At 46.2% G+C, this 27,997-nt stretch overlaps 2 protein-coding genes across 3 annotated transcripts; one reads left to right on the forward strand and one right to left on the reverse strand.

Moving 5' to 3' along the window:
* Positions 1–335: 335 nt before the first annotated feature.
* bltp3b (bridge-like lipid transfer protein family member 3B) lies at positions 336–27,939 on the reverse strand. 2 transcript variants are annotated; one of them, XM_068586297.1, is made up of 23 exons: positions 27,562–27,939; positions 19,572–19,734; positions 17,640–17,678; positions 15,331–15,422; positions 14,628–14,817; positions 14,401–14,541; positions 13,710–13,877; positions 13,133–13,313; positions 12,897–12,980; positions 12,463–12,624; positions 11,903–12,018; positions 11,653–11,794; positions 11,050–11,243; positions 10,247–10,972; positions 9,246–9,874; positions 8,268–8,351; positions 7,484–7,632; positions 6,764–6,921; positions 6,413–6,563; positions 2,880–3,142; positions 2,684–2,792; positions 2,330–2,508; positions 336–1,886 (listed from the first exon to the last, which is right to left on the reverse strand). In XM_068586297.1, exons 1-23 carry the CDS (start codon positions 27,603–27,605, stop codon positions 1,758–1,760), a joined length of 4,293 nt encoding a protein of 1,430 aa, XP_068442398.1. In that variant the 5' UTR covers positions 27,606–27,939; the 3' UTR covers positions 336–1,757. The 2 variants fall into 2 exon arrangements, with proteins under 2 accessions (XP_068442398.1, XP_068442399.1); XM_068586298.1 differs by lacking the exons at positions 336–1,886; positions 2,330–2,508; positions 2,684–2,792 and having other exon boundaries at positions 3,057–5,479.
* LOC137791812 (complement C1q-like protein 2) lies at positions 16,814–17,464 on the forward strand. Its single transcript, XM_068586995.1, has one exon. It carries the CDS (start codon positions 16,814–16,816, stop codon positions 17,462–17,464), a length of 651 nt encoding a protein of 216 aa, XP_068443096.1.
* Positions 27,940–27,997: the final 58 nt, after the last annotated feature.

A 27,997-nucleotide genomic window follows, 5' to 3' on the forward strand; every position in this document is an offset into this window, starting at 1 on the left:
TAAATTCCTACTCCCACTATGAAGTGTTCAGTTTTATTCTCGGCATTAATACAGTTTTAACGCATTCTTGACTTTTTTTTTTTAATTGAATTTTTTTTATTGAATTTGTCCGCAAGCATCCTTCATGCTTTCATTGTTCCAGGTCCTATGGACGCACTAAAGCAAATTAAAACTAATTAAATCGCCTCAAGTGATGTCATTTGAGTCAGTGTCATGTGACGTTTTTATCTGGGAAAAAAAGAAAATTATTAATTATAAAAATAAGATTATTATACACAAAAACATATTGAAATAAATCAAATACACAAAAGAAAAACTAACAACGATGAAACGTCTTGAATTTGATACGGTTTTATTTTCATCATCATTTCAGCAGCTTCGACAGACAAAATACAACTCATCACTTTTTGTGTTTTTTCTCTTTCCTCCGCAGGGTTTTGAGGAGGAGGAGTCTGTCAGAGAGGAAGAGGAGGAGCTGCGACGGAGGAGGAGAAACACAACATTCTCCCTCTCCGCCAAAAAACTCCTCATACAATCGTGTTAAAATCCCACTTCTGACATTTCAAGTCTCGAAAAAACCACATTTGTGCAAAGAAATATTATTTTTCGGGGGAAAAATAAAGGAACCGAGCTGAAGTCGTCACGACGGTTGCATATTTATGAATCTACTGCTGATTGTGAAGTCTGGAGAGGACGTCGTCATCAGTGAGGCAGCGGCAGATGTTGTCGACACAAATCCATGAAGAAAAAATGTGACATTGCAGATTAGAAATGTACATAAAGACACGTACATGTAGTCAGGCAGCTTCAATGTGTAGTCATCTCCTTCTTTTGTAGTTTTTTTTTTTAAAGAAGGGAGCAAACAAGTTCTACATTTCTCTCCTCTGTTGTATTTACAGTGCCTCAGTTTTTAAAAGTGCTGCACATGTTGAGGAGCTATTTACACATAGAAAAATAAGAGGGGGGGGTACAGACATTATTGTGGGGCATTTAGCTGACAAAGCATCCTCTACGGGGTAATGAAATGTTTGTTCTGGCTGACACACAAACACACACATTCAACTGAAACACTGCATCACCGTTCATAGCTCTGAAGAAAATAGTCATGTCTTGACAATCTTACACAATATACACTGTACACACCCCGAGGACGAGCCAGAGAGTGATTGTTCTCGTCCCCTCTGAATATGAAAGCGCTAAATTACAAGGTTGAGGTGCAAAATAAGTCTTTTTGTGTGTTTTTTTGTGTGAACATTCCTCTGAAGTCACGACATTCTGTTTTCCTTCATCGATCAGGTGTGAATGAAGCTTTTCTCTAAGGTTAGCTGTGATTCTTTTTCTGTTCAGACTCAGTGTGGGAAGGGTTTTCTGTAGGCACAGCCATGGATATAGATCCTCTTTTTCTCACACACACACACACACACACACACACACACACACACACACACACACACACACACACACACACACACACACACACACACACACACACACACACACACACACACACACACACACACACACACACACACACACACACACACACAGTCCTGTTAAATGTCCCTTTTCTCTCTCCAAGCCTCCGCAGTCCAAAGTGGTGAACATAAAACAAAACGACAAGCGTGTAAAAACAAGTATTTCTGCGTCTTAACTCGGCCTCTGCATTGCTTTATGGGAGAATTATCTCCACCAGAGACGCTTTTAACCTTTTTAAACTTTATATTTTTGCCGCCCGGCAGCGTCAGACCCGGGTCCGACTATCCGGTGGCGACTTTGAGCGTCTTCATGCGGTGCAGCAGCGAGTCCTTCTCCATCTGCGCCTCGGCCAGCGCCATCTTGGTGCGGGACAGCTCCACTTTGAGACATTCGTTCTCGTCCGCGAGCATCTGGAAACGAACCGGGGAGGCGTGAGGGAGAGAGAACAAACAACGTCATGTTTGAGGAAAATCTTTCCACACTATGTTCACGCTCTGGATGTTTAAAAGACGCTTTCAGCCTCGTCTCAACGCTCATCGGAAGAACTCACGTTGAAGCAAATCACCCCAAAAAAACCCTGTTTTGTTGTTTGGATCAGACGCGCTTTGAGTATCCGTTCACTTTGATTATTCCGTTTGAAAATATGATACTCGAATCCTGCATGAATTAGTAAAAAGCACTTTAAAAAGCAAGCCAAGCATTGAACTGGAATAGCTTGGCAACAGTTAGCATTTCATCTTTTTACATATCAGCCTCCAGAAAAAATTTAATCTGAAATCTTCTGCTTTTTAAGATGTTCTGCAGGCGTCGTTTTGTGCTTGAACACTTCTCCTCTCATATCGGCGATCCTCACCTTTTCTCTAGTGGATGGAGGGGGGCTGGTGGGCGGGGCTTGGGTCTGTGTGGGCGGGGCCTGGGTCTGCGTGGCCTTCGGTACGCCGCAGACGCCGCCCGCCACCTCGGGGACCGGCGTCAGGGCGTCGTCCGTCGACGCGCCCTCGTCCCGGGGCTTGGTCTCGGCCGCGGTGTCCACTGGCGAGGAGGAGGAAGAGGAAGAGGAGGAGACAACAGAGAGGGATTTGGAGGTGCGGATGTTCAGATCGTGGACGTTAACAGGACGAGTTATGCAACGGCGGTGAATCAGCAACCGAAGTGGAGGTGGAAATATCTGGCAGATAAAAAAATGATTTTTCCTTCTCTCCCTCACCTCCGATGGAGAAGGAGCCGTCGTCTGTTCTGTGGATGACGAGGCTGTCCACGCGCAGGGCGATGGGCGAGGGATCGGAGTCGGAGGGGTTGTCGCGGGGGCCGTCGTCCTGCGACAGAGACGTTTAAAGTTTAAGCGTCCGGCTGAAGCCACGCGGGTGGACGGTCGTGGGAACATGAGCTACCGGCTTCCTCACCTTGAGGTCGACGTGCGTGTCCCTGACGCTGATCTCCATGGGCAGCACCTGCGGCGCCGAGTCGTCCTCCAGGAAGTGCGCCAGGTTGCGCAGCGTGGACATCAGGAAGCTCGCCCGGTAGCCGTGCAGACGCAGCTGCAGGAAGCCGTTGCGCTCGGCCAGCGGGGAGTGAGCGGCGGCGCAGGGGCCGCTACGCAGGCGAGCGCGCACCTCGGGGCCGCGGAGGACGCCGCCGCCGGACGCCGAGCCGACCTCGACGCCGCCTGAGAGGAGAGACGAGGGGTTAGCGTTAGCGGTTAGCCGGGTTTCAGAGGAAAACACACGGAAACCTGACATTAAAATACACCCGATACCTCTATCCCTTTTTGTACTTTGTTTAATACACATTCAACTTAAAATATGGTCAAATTAAAAATGTATTTTTCCTGTGAAAGTGCGGTACAGAAAAGGCGAATTTGTTTTTTGGAAACGTCGATATATTTTTGCATCCAAATCAATTCTTCTCTTCTCTTTTTTTCAACATTTAAACATGTTTGATGACTCATCTGCGCCTGAAAACGTGCACATTTACGCAGCTTATAACGTTTGATTTGCAGCGACTTGCAAATCTGTCCACTGCTTCTCTTTTATTTAACTTTTATTTCACCGGGCGAGTCATTAAAGAGCAAATGTGCAGGAACAAAACCACCGATGTTGGTCATAAAGTCATCATCAGGACATGCACTTAGCCCTTTACAGATTGATTTTACATAATCTCAAAAGGGTGCATGTTAAGGTCAGGTTCAAATAAGGCTGAAGGAAGCAGAATATCAGGAAGAGAAAAAGCAAAGTGAGCTGAAAACAGAGACACAGAAAGGACTTAAGGAAAAAGGTGGGCTGAAAAGAGAGCGAGGAGAGGATGTGTTCAATCCCACGGGCGCCTCGCTGCAGTGATGTTTAATTATTTCCGAGGACAAGGGATTAGAGGATTTGCTGGAAACTCCCACCGAAGTGTTGAGGATTCAAAAGAGAAGAATTTGTTTTCTGCCTTTTTTCGTGAAAGGAGACACTCGACAAACCTAAAAACTCTGAGGAGCTGAAATCTGTGGCCGGCTTATGGAAAAGAGAAGAAGAAGTGAAGACGGAGAGAAAGTAGAGACACACAAATTGATAAAAGTGGTGGTTTAGAGGCGTTAAACCCGAGAGGGGGGAGGTAATTAAAACACTCCTGACACACAAAACTCTACACACAAATTGAGCCGGCGAGCACACAATTACAGGCACAGGTTTTTTTAAAAACAGAAAAACACTCAGCAAGGCATGAAAATGGCCACTTAAAGAGAGAAATCTCCTCATTACGACTGTGAGACGTGCGTCACATCCCTTTAATATGCACTCTGAAAGCCAGGAGAGGATTAATGCCATCGAGCAATTGCAGGCCCATACATACACACTTACACACACTTACACACACACACAATGCTGTCAGCTTTTTCTCAGATAAAATGACATATTTTCTCTCAATCCTGTGCGGCTATAGGGTCGAGGCAAATGGAGGGAGAGAGAGAGAAGATGGGAAGATGGGAGGGAGGAATAGAGGAGAAGGAGCCAGGAGGCAGGGACTGAGTAACTGTGATAAGACAGGAGGAAGAGAGAGAGAGAGGGAGATGAGGGGAAGAAAAGGTGAAGAGGGAAAGGGGTTGAATGACAGAGGATTAGTAGGAAGATGGAGTAGGAGCTGAAGGGAAGAGTGGGGAGGAAAGGTGGAGGGAAAGAGAAAGAAAAAGGAGGGGGGAGGAGGGATTGCTCTTGTAAAGATAGCAGGAGGAGAGGTAGCGAGGGAGGGAAGCCGGCGTTTCTCTCATTGCCTGAATCACTGGACTGAAACTGCAAAGTCTGCTGCAGTGGAGAGATGAGGACGGTGGGGAGGGAGGGAGGGAAGGAGGAGAGAGAGGGAAAGATGGAGGGAGGGATGGAGGAGGGAGAGAGAGATGGAGGGAGGACGAATTAGACAGAGCAGTGAATAGGAAGATCAGGAGTTAACGCCAGTCTGCACAAACGGTTGCAGTTCATTTGAATGTGGCACACACACACACACACACACACACACACACACACACACACACACACACACGGCGTAATGTGGCAAATAATGGGTTTCACTCACTCGATTACTCACAAATTTAACCTCTCTTAAGTACCAACACACACACACACACAAGGAAAGAGATCTCAATGTCGCATAAAGACCTGCTGCTTCTGAAGAACATGCAGTCACACACACACACACACACACACACACACACACACACACACACACACACACACACACACACACACACACACACACACACACACACACACACACACACACACAATGTGCATCTGCAGTGCATGCCGTCGAGCAAAAAGTCCTGCGTCTGGAAATGAGATCTGACAGAAGACAAACTGGAAGTAAAAAATGCACAAGCACACGCACACACACGCACACGCACAAACACACACACACGTGGAAACAGACACACGGAGGCAGGCATGCATGTTAAGTTACAGATGGTGAATTAACACACAGCAGTTACCTTGGCTGCTTTGAGCAGGTATTGGTACTGAACTCACCATACCTGTGGGGAGTTACGGCAAGGTAAATCAAGAGGAGGGGGTGCCTGTGTGTGTGTGTGTGTGTGTGTGTGTGTGTGTGTAAACGTGCGTGTGTGTGTGTGTTTGTGCACTAAACCCTGCCCAACAGCTTAAAGTCTGCTCCAGGACCTTCATCACGTCAAATAAAAAAGGCAAAAAAAAAGCCCAAAAAAAGATCTAAAAAGAATCTACAAAAGAACTAAATGTTGTTTATGTGACCGGCTTTCCACTAAATCCACACACACACACACACACACACACACACACACACACACACACACACGCACACAGTATTCATTCCCCTGTTGTTCTTTGTTTGGTCGCTGCCCCACTTGTGGGCTCACATCTTGATAAAAAAGTCTTTTCTCTTTCATCTTCCTGCTTCAGTTTGGACCAAAGAACGAGGTCGACTTCTCCTCAAGTCTGTTTGAGCGGATTGAACGTCGCCCACCAGCTCACGACCGTAAAACAGCTTGTTGTTACTCCCATATTTTGCCATAAGGCAGATTTGATTATGACTACTATCAAATGAATGAATTGGACTTTTCTTTAGCTTTCATCATCCTGTAAAAAAACCTCTTCAGGTCTATTTGCAAAGAACAAGTTTCTGTTTTTAACCGGCCAGAAAAAACAAATACATCATTTCTACGAGTGTGGCGATGTCTTATACTACACATCTATTATGTTAACAGACCTTGAAATGTTGTAACTGTAAAGCATTCAATAAAAAGCACCACATTTCATGCTCAGTTGCAGAGAGCAACAGCATGCTTTCTTTCTCAGCCTTACACAGCGCGCTAACATCTACGACCGCGCTGTTTTCAACCCGTCCTCACTCGCCGACGAGTAACCGAGACGACTCATCCGGATCTCTTTTGAACCGATATGTGCGGAGGTGCTCGCCTCCTCCTTCTTACCCAGGCTGCGGGTGCTGAGGTACTGTCTCAGGCTGACGTTGCCCAGCTGGCTGGGTGTGACCCGGCCGACCTCCAGAGCCACGGCCGTGCTCTCGCCGAACGCCTCCATGGCCACGCACACCGACTGCACCTTCAGCACCAGCACCGACACCTGGAGGCGGGGACAAAGAAGCTGGTGTTGTACATAGAATACTTTTAGGTGATTAGATTATGAACCCACGGTTACAGCAATGATTCATCTTCACAGAGAGAAGCAGAACATTATACAAGATGGGATATGGATCCACACAATCAATACCCACGTGGAGCTATGAATATATATTTTTTTTCTAGAAGTTTGGGGCCGCTCACTGTGTCTTTGGCGAGATCGTCGATGCTCTGGGAGGTGGCGCTGACGGTGTCGGGGGACACGCCCCCCTCCTGCTCCTGACCAGTCACGGCCTCGGTGGCGCTCTCCGTGGCGCTCTGTTCGCTGACGGCGTCCTTGAAGCCGGAGATGGACACGTCGTCTGTGCCGCACATCGAAACACAAACGCACATCACTTTAACGCGACGTGGTTTACATTTCGCACTACGGCGTCCTGTGCAAGCGCCGTCATCATTTCCAGTGTTAATTGTAAAAAGAAAGGTTATTTTTGATGACCTGTAACACTGCTGCATTACTCGCATATCAGCACAATGCTGCCACCTGCTGGCCAATACAGTATGCCGTAATCATATGCAGTAATCATATTTTATCCCTATACAAGGAGGTCAGAGGTCATTAGACGCTACAGAACAGTGACAAATTACCATTTACGATTAAAACAAGCAGAATTAATAGTTTCCTTACAGAGAAAATTATTTTTTTTAATGTAATTGGGGGAGATTCTGTATTTGCAATGTCTTGTTTTATGTAAAAACACTATTTCTGACAAACGTTTTAACATTAAATCAGTGTTTCTTGGTGTCCAAAACGTGGGCTGGACACTTTTATACGTATTTGCATATGTGCACGACTAAATAAGTAACATAAGCAACATGCAGAAGGCTGTTTGCTGCGTGTACAGGATGCGTTAATGTTTGCTCCACCTCTCTCCTGCTGACTGTACGTGTCTGCGTCCTCCATCAGGTAGCTGTCTATTGAGATGTTGTCCAGCGACTGCAGGGACGGGCTCTTCTTCATGTTCTTGTAGGACACCGAGAAACTGGACTGGGAGCGGTCCCGCATCAAACGACCGCTACAACACACACACAAGAGGTGAACATGGTGAGTCACATGTAGAGTAGAGTTTAAAAACACGAATGCCACCGATTTATGATCGACGATGACGTCGATATTCGAGTAAAAAACGGAGCGGTGCTTTTGTTTCGTCGTATCTGACACCGAGCGGAGGCTGCCGACGGCTTACTCGAGAGTTCATGAATTAAATACGGCTCTCGGTCCTTCGTGTGTGTGTGTTGTTTAAGGTCGTGTCAGAAGAACAGAGTGTGCTACATCACAAAGAAGCGATCCACAGAAGAACTCAGTCAGCGGTTCAAAATCAAAGCGGCTCCCAAAAGACTGAGAACACAAGGCTAGGAGGAAAAAAAAGAAAAAAGAGAAAAAGAAAGAAGGAGCTTTGTTTTTCATCTTTACCGTCACAGGTAGACACCGAACACAACACTCATTTAACACAAACTGACACACACATACACACACACATGGGGACTGGAGTTTCATGCACGCATGCAAACATGCATATGTCCACCGAGGATTCACGTCACGCACATTTGCACCGATTTGTTCTCATCCAGGGAAATCACACAGACACACACACACACACACACAGACAGACACACACACACACGGCTAGTCACAGATCCAGTGCCTTACATGTTGGACATGGAATAAAGGGAGGTGGATCTGCTGGAGTTTGAGGAGCTGAGGAGATCAGAAACCACAGACAAACTTCCTTTCCTTGGTAGAGAGAAAACACACACACACACACACACACACACACACACACCTTGCAAAGGTCAAAGCAAAGGTCAAGAGGCAGACAAGGAAGTGAAAGAGTTTAAGGAATGACAAGAATAGGAAGTGGTGGATATGAAGACAGTACACACGGGAAGACGCGGCCAAAGTCGGTCAACATTCATAAGTCATACTGACAAAAACACACACACACACACACACACAGACACACACACACAGACACACACAGACACACACAGACACACACAGCTCTTGTGTTCAGGAAGAGACAGATTCAGTTAGAGAGAAACACTTCATTCTTTACACTCATCATCCAACAGACTAGAATATTTGGATTCAGTTGTGATCGTTTTAAAAAGGTCCTCAACTCACCAAACCACCTTATGATTAAATAAAATGACTGTTTGCTCAGTTTAAAAAAAGGCAAACAATATATATTTAAACAGCACCAATGTTTAATAGTTTCATTCAGTTAATTAATCAATAAAAAAAAGACTTTTGATTGTTTTTTTATAAACTAGAGAGTGAATATCTTTGGGTTTTGGACCTACCAGCAGATTTAAAGACGTCCTTTTGAGTTCTCAGAACATTCAAATAATTGATGAAGTAGATTAATTTTATGTCAGGTGACGTATGGATTTATTGTTTAAAGTGTCAGTTTGAGTCTAAAAAAGGTGCTGAAAGCAAAAACAAAGTCAAGGAAGGTCATAAAAACTATTTTGGTAGTGTTTTAAATACTTTAACGCCTACATTTCCTTCTGTACAGCACTGACTCTACTCACCAGTGTCATTTAATTGAGTACCGTCTTGTTGCTTCTCCGTGATCACGACACTGTGACGTGAATAAACAACCGCTGTGTGAGATAAACTGAATACCTGGATATCGACTGCGGCATCTTTCCGGCGGCAGACTTGTCTTTGTCGCTGCCGTCGGCCAGCGGGTCACTCGTCTGGGTTTTGGAGTCGAGTCCGGCTCCCGCGTCGTCGCCTCCGTCCACTCCCGTCCCGCCCCCTTCCTCTGAACTCCGCCTCCCGGAGATCTTAGCGAAAGTCCTCTCGTCCGCCGCCGCTTTGTGATTGGAGTCGGGACGTGACGCGTAGTTGGGAACGAGAGGGGCGGGACCCTCCGATTCCTCGCCGCACAGCAGCTGGTCCACGGTGCACGCCCCTTTGGACGTCGCCACGCCTGCCGCTCCTTCGGACCCGTCGCTCCCCTTCTCCGCTCCCTCGCCTGTGTCCAGAGTTCCTCGGCTGTCGGAGGGCGACAGCTCGGAGCCGAGTGGGGATCCCGAGCCCTCGGGCTGGGGGATGGGCTTCAGGAGCAGGGACACCTCGGCGCTTTTCAGCAGCAGACCCAGGCAGACGGTGAAGGGCTGGTGGTCCGCCGGGCGCTGGGAGCGCTCCTTCTTGGAGCCCATCTTCTCCAGATCCTGCTGTAGCGTCTGCTGCAGGGCTTTGATGCTGCGCTGGAGCTGCATCAGGAACACATACTGCCGGTGGCTCACCTGCACACACACAGACACACACACACACACAGAGACCAAAGCTGTTATCAAAATGCATTGCAAAAGGACAATGCATGTGGACAATTACAAGTGCAATGAGTTCTTTTTGATAATTTAATATTCAAAATGAATATGCAACTGCTGCTGCAAAATCCAATAATTGTGTGAAACAAGCAAATGTTTTGCATATGTGAATCATGACTCTCTGAATCTCTGCACCCTTGTGGTGTGATGCAAAAATCTGATGAGGGATAACAGAAAAACAGGCTTTTATTCCTCATCACATTGTCGCTTCATCCATTCAGAGTAAAAAGCAACTTTCTCACTACACGTCGTGCAGTTCTGACAACAAAAAAAGGATGAACAACGTACCTGAGCGCTTAAATGCTTCTGCACGTGCACCAATATATGCACATTTGCATCTTTACTTGATGATAACAAAGAAGAGGAAGAGGAGGAGGGCAGGCTGTCCAACGAGAGGGGTTTATGGAGTCCGTTACTGGGAGGCGGCGTCACGTTGGGCGCCTCGGTGCTGTAATAGTCCTTCAACAACCGTTTCTTCTGTAGACGCGACACGCCCTCTCCGGACGTGCTCCTGGACAAGCCCGATCCGCATCGGAGCTTCTCCTGGTGCCGGACGATCTTGGCGGGCTGACTCGCCCACACGGTCAGAGGGAAGGAGTCCACAAAGGGCTGCGGCCGCCCTTTGCCCCCGCGGGTGCCCTCGTAGTCCACCCAGAACTGGGCAAAGTGCACCGCCCAAAAGTCGGCGGCGGCCGGCGTCTTGAGGGCGTCCGTGCCCAGCGTCGGCGCCACCAGGCCCCGGTAGATGTCGTGGAGCTTGGTGTCCTGTTCGTGAGCGTGGCGCTGGAAGACGGGGTGGAGGAGGGGAACCGAGGAGGAGGAGCGAGGGAACGAGGAGAAGCAGGGCGAGAAGAAGGGCTGCTCTTCGAAGGCCTGCAGCAGGGCCTCGAGGTGCGAGCGGGTGCAGTTGGCCGGGTGCCGGGTGTTCGTGGCCACCATCTCCGAGGTCTGCACCGAGATGGAGCGAGGCAGATCGGCGGGGCAGGAGGCGTCCCGGTCGATGGGAACCACCAGCTAATGGAGCGGAGAAAACGCTGAATCAGTACCAGACTTCAAACCTGAACGACAGCTTGCGCGTCCACCTTCCTCACCTTGAGCATGAGGCCGTCCACCTTGATGTCGACGTGCTCGTCGGGCTGCTGCGAGTCGCTGAGCTTGTAGATCTCCATGAACTGCTCCAGGCTCTGCCTGAGGTCGAGGGCGAACAGGTTGATCCACACCAGGCTGCGCGGATCCAGGACCAGCTGCAGGGCGTTCAGCTGGACGTACAGGTTAGGACACGGGACTAGAAGTCGGGAAGAGAGACGGCGTTACACATTTAGTCGCAGAGAAGAGGGGGGGAATAAGACAATGAGAGGAATCACAAAAAGATGGAACAATTTCCGCTTTATTGCAAAAAAAAATGAATGAAAAGGCTTCAAAAGTGTTTAATTTTTGTGTAAGTTGGCAGTGAAACGGTGTGAAATCAATAACATGAATTAATTGGGTAATTCTTCACTCAGAACACTGGGTGTAATTTAGAAAATCAATGTCTCCTCAGCCACATGGCTGTCAGTGACTTCCCCACAGCTGAATAAATGGGCCCAATAGATCCAAACAGGAGGAAAGAGAGGAAGCCAGGTTTGTAAAAACAGCTCCCGACCTACTTATAAGGATGAATGTTTCTTTAAAAAAAATGAGACGCCAAGTCTTACTTGGGTAGTCTTTTCCGTCGGGGTAGTAGTACTCTGTGAACTCGACGTGAATGGCCGGCATCTCGGGGGGAAGGTACAAGGACTTCTTGTTGCAGGAGATCATGGTCTTGGGGCTGGAGCGGCGCTGGTCCGCTGTCGACACCTGCAAGAAGACACAGAAAGCATCGATTAAGAGTCAGCAGTGAAGAGGACGTAGTCTCCGTGGTTCCTGACATGAAAGGTGCGCGAGCCGGAGCGCGTCTGCAGTCACCTGATAGATGCTGAAGTCAGCGATCCTGAGAACAACAGAGCTGGACATGAGCTGGGTCTTGGAGCTTTGAGGGAGAGGAGGACTGAAGGAGGCGCTGGAGGAGGTGTTTATCTTACCTGGAGAGAGAGAAGGAGAAAGGTGGGACAAAAACAAAATGACAAGAGAGAGAGAGAGAGAGAGAGAGAGAGAGAGAGAGACAAAAACAGAGAAACCACGCAGTTCCCCCCCAGTGAGAAACCCTTGTGCCTTGCAAAAAAAGGTGTGTCACCGCACGCAGCTGTGCGCACACACACCGAGGTACCTGGCTCAAGGCACCAGCAGCACTGGGCCGGAGGCTGAGTGTTTGTGCTCCACTCTAGGAGTCCTGCCTCCGCCTCCCTAAGCCCTACTCCTCCTCCTCCTCCTCCTCCTCCCGCCTGACTTCCTAGAGGCTCATACACATCGTCCGTAAGGGACACTAGAGGACAGAAAATCCACAGGGATGATGTGCTGTGTGCCAGGTACGATACAACAAAAAAAAAAAATGTAGCCACGCCCCCCGGAGGCGCCCCCGTGCTTACTGTGTTGAGGGGAGCTGTGCGCAGGGGGCGGGCCTTGGTGGTCTCGAACGGCGCTCTTCAACATCTCCACGTTGGAGTCGAACTCGTTGAGGAGATTTCGCACCCAGCTCTCTCTGGTCTTGGTGGCCTCGCTGGAGTGCATCCAGTGTTCACAGCTCTCACCTGGAGAGGAGGAAAATACGGTACAGGTAGTTGTGCGTTTGTTTAATGGGAATCTTTTGGATTTTGTGAGGTGCATCCCAAGGTTATAAGGTTTTAAATCATGCACTTTAATGTGTATCATTGTCATTTACATCCGAATTAGAATTTAATTGTTAGTAGACAGACGGATATTATGTATTCTACCAGCATGGAAAGGAAGAAATGAGACCATTGCACAGGTTGCAGTAATCGTTCACGTTAAGGTAGTGTTGGCATCGCTGCAGGATTCTTACCTGCTCTGTGGAAAGGGTAGTAGTCCAGCGTGATGGAGCTAAAGGAGAGCTGCATGGCTCCACCTGTTATCCTCTTATTGCTCACTGCACAGAGGGAAGACAGAAGAAATAGTCACGTCTGATCTTTTCAGTGAAAAGCTCGCGAGTTAATGATGACAAAAAAGCTTGGATTGAAGCCAGTAGGCTGTGAACCTGCCAGTGTTTTTTTTATGTCATGTCATCTGTTCACGCGCTACCTTTGTCCTTGACTTGGATGTCGTCGCAGATGTGCAGGTCGAGGTGCGTGATCTGGAGGTGGTGGGATGTCTCGCATACGTCGTAGGCGCTGAACAGATTGGCCATGGTGGCGCTCTGGTCGGCCGCCGTGGACGCCTGCTGTGTGCGCACCTGTTGGGCCGAGGGTGGCGCCGATGACACCTGGTGAACACACACACGCGGAAAAATGCAGATTACAAGGATTAGTGTGGGACGTTTTAGGTGCTCGGATGCTATAAGTGTGTTTTTATGTAAATTTTAGGCATACGCAGACGTAACTGCTGGAACATGCAATACTTAATTCTCCCAGTAGATGGCGTATCAGACCAAAACATACAACTGTACCAATGCAGGTTGACCTGGCGAGGTGTGAATTTGTGTGGGCGATCAATACATTCAGTGAGTGTTTGTGTTTCCGAAGCAAAAACTAGGACATGTTGAAAGAAGATGACGGCAACAGACAGAGACACACAGATGGTATCAGGGCAGTGACACGGAGAGAGAGGCAGATCATGGACAAACTATCAGACCGTGACATAGCAGGGGAAATTTGGGCACCTGGTCTTCCGTGGCCATGCTCTTCCGCTGCTGTGCAGACTTCTCCATGGCCTCGCTGAGCGATTTGGCGTACTGCACCATGGCTTTGAGCTGGGAGTCGGTCAGCACCCAGAGCAGGTCGTCCAGGATCAGAATCAGCTTGGAGGCCACCACGTTGCAGTCCTTAATCTGTGTCAGGCGGACATTGGCATAGACATGCATTATGCAGGTGGAGGTAGCCTGAGAGCTTCCTTAAAAAAGGAAACATGACACTCGTAGGGAAATTCTCTTATTGTGCGAGGTATTTGTTTATCACAGTCCAACACTTATAACATGTTATTTATCATGTACATCCAACAGAATATTTATTATCATACAATATGAACTAAAACCCTGCAGACGGCATATTTGGGAGACTAGTTTTTGTCTTGTGTCTTAATTGGCAGTTCCGTAATCGCCTGAGGAAACAAATGCGGTTAATTGCTTTCAGAGACCGCAGACAAAAAGGCTTCATGCCGCATTGTATCTAATCTCCACATCTCCTAAAAAGACATTAGTGGTGTTGTTTTGTTTAAAAAAGGCACAGGAGACATTTGATGAATCACTGCTGTCGGCCCTGCAGCCTGTGAGGCCACACGGAGGGATTATTGTTCACGGGACAGTAAAATAAAGTGACTCTTTTAAAGGATGTAAGTGTGTGTTTGTGACTGACCCGTCTCTTGAGAGTGACTCGGATCTTGGACTGGTTGGTGATGAGGCGAATGGGGGCGCTCAGCATCTCGTGCTCGGCGCTCTGGATGGCGTCGGCCTCGATGCGGATCATCTGCCAGCTGATCTCCTTGAACGTCAGGATCTGAACCGCACCGGAAAATGTTAAACTTGTGGGTGACACGACATCCTCGAAGTCTTTTAAATAAAAAACAACAAATAAACACTGACCTCTCCCCTCTGCGGGTCCTGGATGCGGGTGAATCGCAGGTCACTGATGCTCCAGCTGGTGTTGACGCTGTAGACCTGCAGCTGGGAGAGCTCGAAGGAGGCGTTGAAGGCCTTCGCGCTGATCCGGATGACGATGGAGTTGATGGACAGTGACATTCCCTCGACCACCTTCTCAGCAAAGCCATATTCACTGGAGAGAAAAGTTAGGGAAACGAGGTGATAAGCGACGCTTAGATACAGGGTGTCTGATATCATTTGAACATAATTACGTAATAATAAAAAGGTAAAAATACAGAACCTACGAGGCTTTGAAGGATGTTATTGAGTCACAAAACTGCCATAAACCTCACACTCAGGCCGCCTAAATGGTCAAATAATACGAAATTGAAAAGCTAAAAATGCTGAGTCATGAAAGTTAAGTCAGAGGTTTGCCAACGTTTTCTGTCACCGCAGATTATCTCAAGAATAACTGACTCGCTGTACTTTAGTACACGCAGCAGCAAACAAAAAATAAAGTAATAAACCGCATAATACATGTGTTATGAAGTGTATTACGTGTCTGACTTTACTTGTTAAAAAGTAGTGATGTGTAATAAAAAAAAAGAAACGGCAATAATAAAAAGACAAAAAGTGCACTCTACACGAGATACCAAATCATTTAATAGTGTTACAAGAAGACAAAAGAAAGCAGCGCAGGGCTCACTTTTGTCCTGATGCTGTTGCGATGGGCGACGGGCCGTTGGGGGGGCGGGGCTCATCGCAGGTGCTCATCTCCATCACCACCTTGTCCAGGGTCTGCAAGCAAGGCTCAGGCTTAGCTCCACAGACAACAACCAAAGTCTTCAGTGGGACTGCAGCGAATCGTTCGGAGCTTCATTCACAGCGTTGATATTTTTAATTATTTAATACAAAAAGCTGCGCCACTTCTTTTTCTATTTATTCTGTTTAAATACAGGATTTTTGCACCGTTAGCTGCACTTATACATCGTTAGTAATAAACAATATGTTGAATTCATGGCTATGTAAGATTGTCTGCGACTCCTATGATCCAAATGTTTTCAATAACTTCAGCGTTGTAAAAGCACAAAAGTCCAAAAGTATTTTTATTTTATTTTTTCCGTTTTTAATCTAATGAAATATTTAGTTTGTTAAACCTTTAAAGTAAACAGCATTTTACAGCCGGTAAAGAAAGATTGTGCTCTTAAAGAGAGGCACACACTTGAGTGAACTAACAAGTTATATTTATCAAAGAAATTTAATACAATTTAAAAAAATAAATAATTTAAGCAAATCACTTTCTTCAAATTGAGGATTTTGTTCATGGATTTATTTCTGTGACGACATCATAATACAGTAAAAAAAACAGAAGATCAGCTCCTTGGTACAGTTTTCTAATTAATTTCTGCGCTTTTGATTAGTCTGCATATAAACCCGTATGCACAGGACCGTTGTCAGGCTTTCCCTCCACCTGTTTACACCTGTTTTGTTTTAATATTCGCCATCAATTCTGCACCTCCTGCGCCTTCGTCAACCAAAAGATTTGAAGTGCAGATAAATTGATAAAATATGTTGTTGCCGCCTGTTTCGCCCTCTGCCGCTGGAGATGTGGAGGCCGCCTATACATGTGTCACTCACACACACACACACACACACACACACACACTCAGTATAGCGTGATAACTCACCCTAAAATGCCAAGAATCAGTCTCAAATTAATAAAACTCTTGACACTCTGTTGTTGCCACCTTCAAGCGGTCTTCCTTTCCACACCGTTGTAGAATAACTCCATGTCATTGTTGGCGGTGCGATAACATTGTGTTAAACAGTCGAGTGACTCACACCGGATTCAACAAAGTGCTATTGTGCCACCTCTTTTATTATAATGGGCTATTATTATGCGGCCCTGATAATCATGATATGCGTTTGATACAAAAGTGTCTCGAGAGTTTTGTGGTCCCCTGATATGTTTGTTGAAGTATATTATGTAATACGTCAAATAAGTGACAAACAGGTTTCAAAACACCAGGTGCTGAGCGTATATATACACACACACACACGGGGACTGAGGACCACACACATCCAGGTTTGAGAGTCAGAAAAAAATGGAGCGCATTATCCTCTTGTTCTTGTTGGTTTCCAGCAGCCTATGCTTTGGGAATTACAGCCACCTGGGGACCGGGGCCAGCATGGCAGTCTGCCAACCCGACACCTGCGCCCTGCTCAGCGGGGTGGCCGCCATGGGGGAGAAGCTGGCGGCCATGACGCAGGCGCAGAGCACGCTGGAGCAGAACCTCAGCAGCATGATGCAGAAGATGGCCACCATGGAAGCCAGCGTGAAGCTCTACAATAACCTCTTCCAGGAGTTCCAGAAAGTAAACCTGGCGCAGGACGTGCAGCTGAAGACACTCGCGGACAGCTCGTCGTCGGGCACGTTGAAGATGGCGTTCTCCGCCGCTCTGGGGACCTCGACGGGTCCGTTCGGACAGGACACGCCGCTTAAATATCAACGAATCCTCTCCAACATCGGCAGCGGCTACAACCCCGCCACGGGCGTCTTCACGGCCATGGCCCGGGGGATTTACTACTTCAGCTACACCATGTACAACAACAACTCCGGACAGCCCAACTCGGTGGTGTCCCTGATGATGAACAGCCAGAAGATGGTGTCCACGTGGGACACCGTGGGCGAAGACAGCCAGGACAGCGCCACCAACTCGGCGGTGGTGCAGCTGGAGGCGGGGGACAGTGTGTACGTGCAGCTCTACGCCAACAGAGCGGTCTTTGACGACAGCTATTACTACAACACCTTCAGCGGCTTCCTGCTCTTCCTCATGTGATCAACCGCCTCGTCTCAACATGTTCTGGACTCAAAGTAAAGTGTGCGGTTGGTTTAATCAGTCCTATCGCATTAAGAATGAAATCTTCTTTCTAAGAATTTTTCCTGATTTAAATGACAATAAATTAAGAAACAAAACTTCTCCATGACCTCTTGATTGTGTGGGTGAAACTTACTAAAGTGATGGGGTGAGTCTTCAGCTTTGTCCATGGTATCTGTGAATGAAAACAGAAGAGCAGATTAGCGTTAGTACTCTGATCCATAAAGCAAACATCTGACCTTTTTAGTGCTCCCAAAATGCTAAACTAAATCACCATTTCATCAATGGGGGACGTACAGAATCTAATTAAATCCTACAGAATTAAATCAAGTCAAAACAGCGGGCACGTTAGCGCAGAGATGAAGGAAGAGAAATCAATGAGTCTAGACTGATGGGCAGTTCGTTTCCATTCAGCTCCAGAGCGCCGTTAATCCTCAACAAGACCGTGTCAAATTATATAGCGAAAGTGATTAAACGCTCGTGTTCACGCGCGGTTCTCGCCGCAGAGAGACGCGTTTGCGGAGAAGTCGTGAATCAAGAATCAAGGATTTGGAGCTTTAATTGAATTAGACACACAAGAAATGCTAGAAGCTGCCAGTAGGGGGCGTTGGCTCAGACATGTCACTGCAGGTTGTTGCAGAGGAAACATTTACTGCAGTTTACACCAGTGGAAGTACTTTTATTTAATTAAATTTGTCCGTGTCAGTGTTTTAAAATGGAGGAGGTGAGAGTGTTGCTCGTCAGTAACAGGAAGACACTGAAGAAGAGAAGGGGATCTAACGAGTGAGGAAGTGAGATATAGATCTGTTCTTGTTTTTTTGTACCAAGTGCATTGTGTTGCTTATTAGTAAGCAACACAATGCACTTTGAGCTGGAGCCAGGCGGCACCACAGGGTTCAATTCACCTGTTCACGCAGAAATCTGACGCGCCACACTCACACCTACTGAAAAGGATCTGCATACACAGACAGTGACACAGCAAATACACAGCAACAAAATATAAAGCCCACTGCTCCTGCTAAGGATGGGTTAAATGTAATATGATAGGTTTAAAGTTCAAAGCTGCAGATTAAAAGAAAAAAAAGGCAGCAAAGGAAGAGTATTGACCAACAAGACGACAGATGTGTGAAGAAAAGGGTTGAGAAATTAAAAAGAGAAGAACAGAGAGACAAGAATTAGGTGGAGGAGGAGGGAAAGAAAAAGGTGGACCTTGGTCTGAATGAAGGGAATTTTTTTTGCTCCATTCACTGTTTCCAGGGTGTGTCAGAGTCTACTCTCAAACCCCGACCACGGTGACCGTGACCACATCTCAGTCAGCTCCAGCAGAGTGTGTGTGTCCATGTGTGTGTATGTGTGTGAGGCACAAAGACTGAATGGAAGTGCACACAATAGGTGTTAATAGATATCTACACTGTATCTAGTCTCAAGTGTCAGCATGTCTGTGTGCGTACAAAGGATGAATTATGTTGTTTTTCTGGGTTTCTTTTCATTTAGGCCTGAATAAAAAATATTTTTTATATCACTTATTATCACTAAATTATTTGGTAAATAAAATCATATTTGTTTCAAACCAAAGCACAATCACCTTAAAGCAATAAAGATTTAAAGCAAAAATGTTGTATTTTCTAACAGTTAGTTAGAGATAAGAAGATTGATACAACTTTTATATGTTAAATATGAAGCTACAGCATGCAGGCGGTTAGCTTGCGTAGCTTAGCATGAACACTGGACACCTGGGGAAACGCTAAACAACTTGTAATTTCTCATTTGTTTAATTACGAGTAAAAACAGCAATTTGTCGTTTTACAGAGGGTTACATGCCAAACTATTTCTTTGCTCTGAGCAGTTTCCAGGCAAGAAAAAAAGAGATATAACATGTTAATTGGACCGAGCAAGGCTCACTGTTTCCAGTCTTCTTCACTTAGCTAAGCTAAGCTATCAGGTTTCTATAATTAGCTTCATCGTGAATGTAAAGATGAAAGCAGTAACAATCTTCTCATGCAACCAAATGTGAAACTATCCCTTTAAAAAGCCACAAAGTCAACCTGTGACGGGTCGCTCCTCTCACCCTGATGGCGGCCTTGTTGCATTCCACTCGGTTGATGGCGAGCCAGGTGGGCAGGTCCAGCAGACTCTGGAGAACCTCCTCATCCAGCTCCAGGTTGGTCAGCTGGCCCTCGCCCTTTAGCGTGCTCAGGTTAATTTTGTCCGGCGACAAGTTCTTCGCAAACCTGCGGGGGAGACACAGACGAAGAAGAAGTGCGGCGTTGAGCCCGGGAATATGTATAAAACATGTTCAACCCCCCCCAGCTGTGAGGGTTGGTGTATTGGATGTGAACAGAGGGATTCCTGTTTAATGCAATGCACACGTACTGCTTTTTCAAATGCATTTGAATATCAGGAATATACAATAGTTTCTAAGGCAAGCTTTTCATTTCAGAGTTAAACCCACATCACTTTAATAACACACTCAAAATCCATCCTATAATTTAAGGGTTATTACGATGAGACAATTGACCCTGCAAGTATGGAAATAAATACGACATCCACTCGAAAATGCCTTTAGAAAAGAGCTTTCCTCTGCATTTAAGCTGTACTCGTTTGCTTCGTTTCTATAGTTTCCTCTCAATAGGATTATAACGGGGGAAGGAAAATGCCCACAAAAAGAGTTTGACTAAGTTACAATATAGAGGATTTAAAGACGGGATTGTACAGTGGGGGGTACGGTGAAAAGGCCTAAGTCTGGCACAGTGCTATACGTCAGAGCTCAGGATAATTGCCCTTTGTGAAGCCCATGCTGGACGATATGTGTGTGTTCACAGAAAGGACAAAGTCTACTCGGGCCTCACACGGCAGCCGATGCAAATACTTCCCTTTAATTAAAAGGATACAAGCTTGTTTTGATATTAACAATCTCAGTGTCACAGGAAATGCAACGTGTATATATAAGATCTATGTGTGTGCTGAGGTGATTCTGTGCGTTTAGTTATTTGCTCTTTTGCTTCAGTAAATATGCTTGAACACACAACCTCCAGTGTCCATGACCTAAGAGTTTTCTGCCCCCGCTCGCAGTCTGATTATTGGTTAATAAGTTAGCAGAGTGGGCAGATACTGAATGGATTATTGACCCGTGAATCTCAGCAGACCAGCCTGATGGTATATCTTAAAATAGATTGCATCGATTTTACATTCTCGAACTGTCAAGAGCCACACAGCCGTCATCCTTTGACGTGTGGAGGCCAATGTCCTCCAGGTTTTAGTCTGAAAACATTGAGGTTTACAGTCGTGCAATAATGCAGTGAAAATAACTGTTTTCAAGTAAGTAAAGACCTGGAGGGGCACTAGAAACACGTTGGTTGTTAGTAATTTTAAAACTCACTTTAAAAAACGCACACATACAGTACAAGTAGGTTAAATCCTGTTACGAGCTAATCTCTCACACACACTTACATGAGTGTGTCTGTAAATGGGGCCGGATCAAAGCTCAGAGTTTCACCGCCAACGAACATTACTGACAGTGTGACCTGTTTGTCTTTGTCAATAGACCAAAGTTTTAGTATTTTACTGCCGTACTGGCTTAGATATGCCGAGAGGAATGTGTGCAAATGTCCAATCAGCGATAAATCGCTATCATTTGAAATACCCGATTTCGGGCATTGATAATTTTGCTTATTTTCGGATTGTCAGATTATTTTTGCTCTCTTATTAGATACTGTATCTAACATTTATGCTTTTTTTTAACGGCTGATGATCAACACTTAATAATAATAATCTATGCAAATAAGACTTTGATCAGATATCAACCGTCCCAAACGTTTTTCTCCCGATACCAAATCGAATAAACTAAAAGAGGGACCATTAAAAAGTGTAACTGGAAACTTTCGTGTAGACAAAAGCATTTCTTTCTCATGGTCTTATGCAAGACAACGCAAGACTGAAGAGTGTGAAAAGAAACTTTGCCCCGTGAGCGACGCTTTATGATTCAGTTTCTCCAACGCCTTCTCCTTTGCCGTGTTAAGATTCTTTTACCAATTTTGCGTGTAACCCGTGAATTATTCAGCAGTAACCGCAGACACAAACAGACTCTGTGAGCGCGGTGGTACCTGGGAACAAGACACAGACACACACAAAAACCTCCCTCTCGCACACAAAACACAAATAATATGATGTGGACATGCACTCACGTGGGCATACAGAACCACAGTGTCTCTGAGAAGGGTGTTGTTGCCTTGTAAGCAGTGAAATATTTATTCCCGCTGCTGATCGAGTATCAACCAGAGAGCCAGCCAGCGTCACTCGCTCCTTGTCTGGCTGCTCGGTCTCCTAATGGTGCAAACCCCTTCTCTCCCTCTCTCCCCTTTTTCTATAAGTCCTAAATAAACCAACACTGCAATGTGTCGTTGACCTGCTATAAGCTAAATGACACAGGCGGACTTGTTATTGAGAACCGCAACAAGAGGCAGAGGGTATTGAGTTCACGCGCCAGTCGTCTTTTCCCCTTTCATGCACAGCTCTCTGGTCATCCGTCATTATGCCAGCCGGCGGGGCCGAGCTCACCGGACCAAATCAAGGCCCATAAAGAGATTAGGACTAGCTGCTGGCTGGGGAAGGGTACGTCTGGAGAATTAACCACTCAACGGTGAAGAAATAAAAATAAAAAATGCCCAAATTCCCCTTGGTTTTAAAGTGCTTGTGTGTGAATCAACTTAAGAGACGTCTGCAACCGCAGGCTGGATTCGCCACGTTGTCTCTCCGCCACAAACGCAGCGAGAGCAACTCCTTTCTGCTGATGTCCGTGGATCCCGTGAATGGAAACAGAGACACCTTTTCATGCCCCCTGACGGTGCATTCGTGGCGCAGCCTGATGACATCAGCGCCAGCCGGAGACGAGCCAGAAGGAATGACGGCGAGAGTGACTCAATCGGACAACCGGCTTGTTTTAGCAACCCGGACTTTCGGCAAAGACAAAGAGACAAAGACAACCAGACAGAAAGAGACATACAGATTGGAAAAAAGACAGGAATAGAGAAGACATCCACTGGGATTTAGGAAAAAAGGGGGGAGGGTCTGATACCTCACCACATTCATTCCTGCCAGTGCTCATTAGACCAAGCAGCAGGCTTTGGCTCGACGACAAGAATGAAGGATGTGACATTTAAAGTGGCCTCTAAATCCCTCGCTAGCTCATTCAGTGTCAAAAGCGGAGTGTAATGAGTATCAAGGGACTGGATTTCGCAGGAGACCAGTTGACAAAACCAATAGAAACGCCCAATATAAGCCGAAAAGATGCCTGTGGCAAATGTGGCACACACAAGACAATCCAACAAAATGAATTGCTCCTAAAATCACACTTGTTTGTTTAACACGGTATTGATGGACCGACTTCACTTTAACGCAAACCTCTCTCAAGTTCGTCAAACGTAACCCAATATTGTTTATATTTCTGTATATATTTCTATTGGCTTGTGGGAAAATAAATATGATTTATTACTGCATGAGGCCAGCAGCACTGCAGTGTTTTCAGGCGGACTGCCTAAAGGTGTGTGTCTAAAAATAACAACCACCCATGTGCATGAACCTTTGTTTATTTGTATTATCTGTTGCTGTTTATCTGTTGCTGTCTGACATCTTTCCTCAATATTCATTTTAAATAACACAATCTTGAGGAAAGTTCTATTGAAGTATAGGTAACATGGCTCATTTACAACTTTATCATCCGACTGCCGCGCTTATTTAGTTTTTCCAGGTGAATTTATGGGGAAATTGTTGTCGTTTTATTGATATATCTATTAAAAAAAAAGTGGTCACAAGTTGCTAAATGCCAAATGCACACAGGACAACTTGTACATATAATATTATAATATATTGCTGGCAATGGAGTGAGTAAACACACCAACAAGAAAAAGAAACACCTCGACTTCTTTGTTTCATGATTCTGCACAGCACTACTGTGATATTAAAGCTCTTGGCAAAGTGTCCATTGCTCTAATGTGTTGACAGACAAACAGATTACGCAGCACTGATAGGACAGTTATTAAAAACACAGCGTCACCTCAAAGTTATCATCAAGATGGATTACTTGAATTACTCTCTCGCCCACATACCAGCACACAGAGCAAAGGGAGACACATCCACAGCTGTGCAAAAACTCCTTCAAAGCACCCACACACACACACGTCAACAATTCAACAACAACACCACGCAGGCAACCTGTCAAAGTGAAGCAAGTCTATATTGGCAGCTCAGGCCCGAGAGTCTTAGAATATTAATGTCCTGGTGGAGACGGTTTAAAGCTCGGCGTGAAGGCGAAGACAGTCCAAGACGACGGCTACACAGCAGCAAAGAGGACGCCAGGGCCTGGAGGGCCGCTGGTCAAAGGCCACACAAACAGAACGTTTGTGCACACACACACACGTTCTTCACAGCTACACACACTGATGATACACCCACAGCCAGACACTCGGCCGTGACGCATGCCATAATAGCCTTCCCACCAGCAGTGAGCAATAACACTGGAAATAATGGAGTTCATCACTGTGGTGCATCATCACACTGCTACTGCAGGACGGGACGAGTCATGACGGCAACCGCAAAAGCAGAAATGGACTCATCACACACACCGCAGAAGCTCCAGAACGAACACTTCATATGTGCGCTACACACAATAGAAAGCACGATCCTAACGCCGGCCTCTCAATCCCCTGGTACTCGAACGCCGCTGACCCAGAGTTGAAAATGGCCCCCCTGACTGAGCTCGTCTCCTTTTGACCAATTGCAAATACAACAGATGAACTTCACGTGGGATCAGTTGAGCTTCCACCAACAAAATGCATCATTGTCATATCAATCATAAACCTTAACAGCAGACTGAGAAGGATGAAAACGGAGTATTGGACCTGAATGCTACACTTTGCCATGAAGGAAGAGAAGAGGCATACCAGCCCAATCTCGCAGGTTATGAACTCTTTCCATTAGAAGATAGCGATTATCTTTTCCCTCTTAGGGTCCTATTCTGTGTACGTTTGTCTCTTAACAGCTTTGCCTTATGCACATCAGGAAAATCTCCCTCTACCACTCAAAGATTTCATTATCCCCCCAGAGACTGAGGATGTAGAGTATGTCGTCTGCAGTTTGCAGGACTGTCTTGTGACAATAATAAGCAGGTCTTTAAAACAGATGGTATGGATTTCAAAAGGACCAAGACATTTTGACGACAGTGTGTGACATTTTTTGGGGTTCCTTCAAAACAAATATGAACTCTTACAAGAAATGTTCAGCAGGTTACGAATAATGGGAAAGGACAGGGAGAGGAAAATGTGAATGGAAAGACATAATAGTAAGTCCCTTGTGGGAATGCAATATCTCTGCCACAAGACCGGCCATTAATAGCACGTTTGAGGCTCATTCTTCAACACCTAGAATTAAGCTCCTGTATCACATTAATATACCAGCTCAGCCTGTGGCCTATCAACCTCCCTGTGAAAGCCAGACAAACTCTTTACCAGGGAACACGGCAGAGACAATAAAGAGTCAGACTGCGTTTGGCCATTTCGCCATCCATCTATATTAGCGTGTGTCTGTGCGTGTAACAGGATCTGACTCCGTCTGGCTGTGGTCCAAGGACCCGTCAATAATCTAAACCCGTCCGTAATGCAGACAAACACGGTGTGTCAACTAATCACTCCCGGGGGCTACCTGAGTTCGACCTTTTTTTACCCCCGACACTCTCACAGGAGGAAAACGCAAAACAAATGCACACCAACAACTCATCCAACTTCATATTAATTCATAATATCCTTGCACATGAAAAGCGACACACAATGCTGCTTCTAACCGTACACATTGTACAAAAAAAGAGACGCCTCAGCGCACACGCATAGGCCAGAGGAGGACTACCGAGTTAATGAACTGGAAGGATGGCCTGACTCGAAAAAGACGCTTGTCCTAGTGTGCGCAAGTACCAGACAGACGTATGTCCTCTGTAGACATTAAGCGTGGCGGCTGAGCGGACATGTTGACACCCACAACATAACCTGTAGTTGTCAAAGCACACCTATAGCCGTGTGTGTGAGTAATCTAGCCAGCAATGCAATAACTATTCCTGGACGGTGCTGACGAGGCAACAACTGAGCCGACTAAAATCTTTAACCCATCTTCGAACTTAATCATCCAAAGCATGAACATCGCTGTACTGTATTTGCAGATAAACAGTAGAGTACATACACTGATTTGGTTTTCTGACATCAGCACTTTTTGCCATGACATCATTACACAGAATGACGCCAGATTGGCTAGCAAGGTCGGCTTCCGCTCAGTGCCGACCAATCAAGCCAGGAGATCAGAGAAGACAAGATCTCATCGCCACTCTTCTATTCATTTCCTGTCGATGTGGACGCTAATGCTGCTGAGGGCATGCACAGTCATGTGCAGAAACACTTATGCATTGCAGAGAGAGAGAGATAGAGACACACAAGAAGACAAATACACAACTTAGGCTACTAGGACAACGAAGGGCATGCCACTCAAAGTCTGTGTTGGAGACAATGCAGACAGATTGACAATATGAAAGGTTTGAAGGACAAAGTCTCAACAATATTAAAAAGGTATTGCTATGTGAGTCTCGCATTAAATCACAACTGACTCATCACAAAACAATTTTCTCACCAAGCACTACCATCTTCGTGCCTTTTCTTGTCATGAACACAAGTCGGTCCTCCTGCATACTGATAAACTGTTCAAAGACTTAGTCATCTGCAAGCTGCAAAATATACATTTGACAGCTGTCATTTAATTTACTCCACGGGAGCGTAGTCCATCTTGGCGTTAAACACGTTTGAAGGTGCTCGGTTAGGTCAGCAGCAGGTTAGTGCTACAGGAAAACAGTGCTCTGCGTTTTAAGCTCTGCCACAGGAACAAAACAAGGAAGTAGTCCATTGAAAGTCCCGAGGGGGACAGTGGAAAATAATAAATAATGCATGTAAAGCGGTTCAAGCTGATGCGGCCCATTAAAGCAAAACATGAGAGTAATTAAAAAAATGAGGGCTTATTTTGGTCAAGCCATCAAAACAGACCCTGAACCAACACCAGGCTCATTTATCTCTGCTGACAACATGCTGTCAAACGTGTTTCATTAAAAGGTGGTAGACTGGCAGTTACAGGGCTTCTCTAATGATCTTGTGTTGTGTGTTGAGGGTCTGTTAAGACATCCTAAAGGGAGGCACAGATGTGAAAAAAAAGGTGCAAACACACCTTCACCATGTGCCGACGTATTAACGTCAAATGAAGGTCTAGTTAGCTCATAATTGTGTGGTCTATGATGCAGTCAGTGTGTTATTAGCTATATTAGCTACGTTCAGCCTGCTACAGCAAGTATCGAGAGATTATCCCTTCACTCACTAGCTAACCCAATTGTTACTAGCTAACCCCCAGTGATATTAGTTAACCCCCAGTGCCACCAGCTAACCCCCAGTGTCACGAGCTAAGGTCAATGTTACTGACGCCCAGTATTATTAACTAACCCCAGTATGTTAACCCACAACTTCATTGTCTAGTAAACCGCTGTGTTACTAACCCCCAGTATTATTAACTAACCCCAGTATCACTAATTAACCGTCAGCTTCACTGTCAAGTTAACCACAGTGTTACTAACCCCCAGTATTAGTAGCTAACCCCAGCGTCACTAGCTAACCCCCAGTGTTACTCGCTTAGTTAGCTAACCCCAGTGTTGTTACCCTCCAGTGTTACTAGCTAACCCCCAGTGTGAGCTAGTAGGTTAGTTAGCTGGGGCCACTAGCCACGTCTCGGGTCAGTCACGTCAACTAGACGCGCAGCTGAGAATCTGACAGACAAACAAGGATGCGCGTTAACTTACAAACAGACAAAAGAGGGAAAACATCTCATAAAAATAACACATTTGTGACGTTCGTCTCTTTTTATAAACATTAAACTGACATTTAGGTGTTAGCTAGCTAACGTCTGTCTGACAGTCTGTGTCCCCGCCGTCGTGCTTTTCTCTCTCCAACTCGCCAAACGTCTGTGTTAACAGCTCCGGGACTGACCTGGAGAGATGCTTCAGGATCTGCTTCTTGATGAGCCCGGCCATGGTTGCACAAATCCGATTATCCGAGCCGGGTTTCTGAGCTTAGCTGGCTAACCCGACCGCTATCGAGGTATAACCACACACACACAGACACGGATCAAATTCTCCTGCCCGTGTCGGTCTTCATCTTTAAACGGTGTTCCCGCTTCACTCTCCGGGAGATGAGGGAAGTGGAGACGGGGGAAAAAACAGCATTTCAAAAGTCCGAGTGACAGCCGGGGACACCGCGTTTAGGCCATGTCGTGCGGAGACACCGATAAAGCTCCAAAAACGGTGCCAAGATCGCCGCAATATCATACAGCGAACACCTGGACAGCGCGTCGGACGCGGACGGCATCCGTTGTCACGCCGTCAAGGCGGGGTAGTGCGTCATGATGCGTTCATGGTCTGCTGGG

Source organism: Clinocottus analis, unplaced genomic scaffold (genome assembly GCF_023055335.1).
Source record: "Clinocottus analis isolate CAN_PGR_092001 unplaced genomic scaffold, fCliAna1.0.p SCAF_20, whole genome shotgun sequence".
NCBI lineage: Eukaryota > Metazoa > Chordata > Actinopteri > Perciformes > Cottidae > Clinocottus > Clinocottus analis.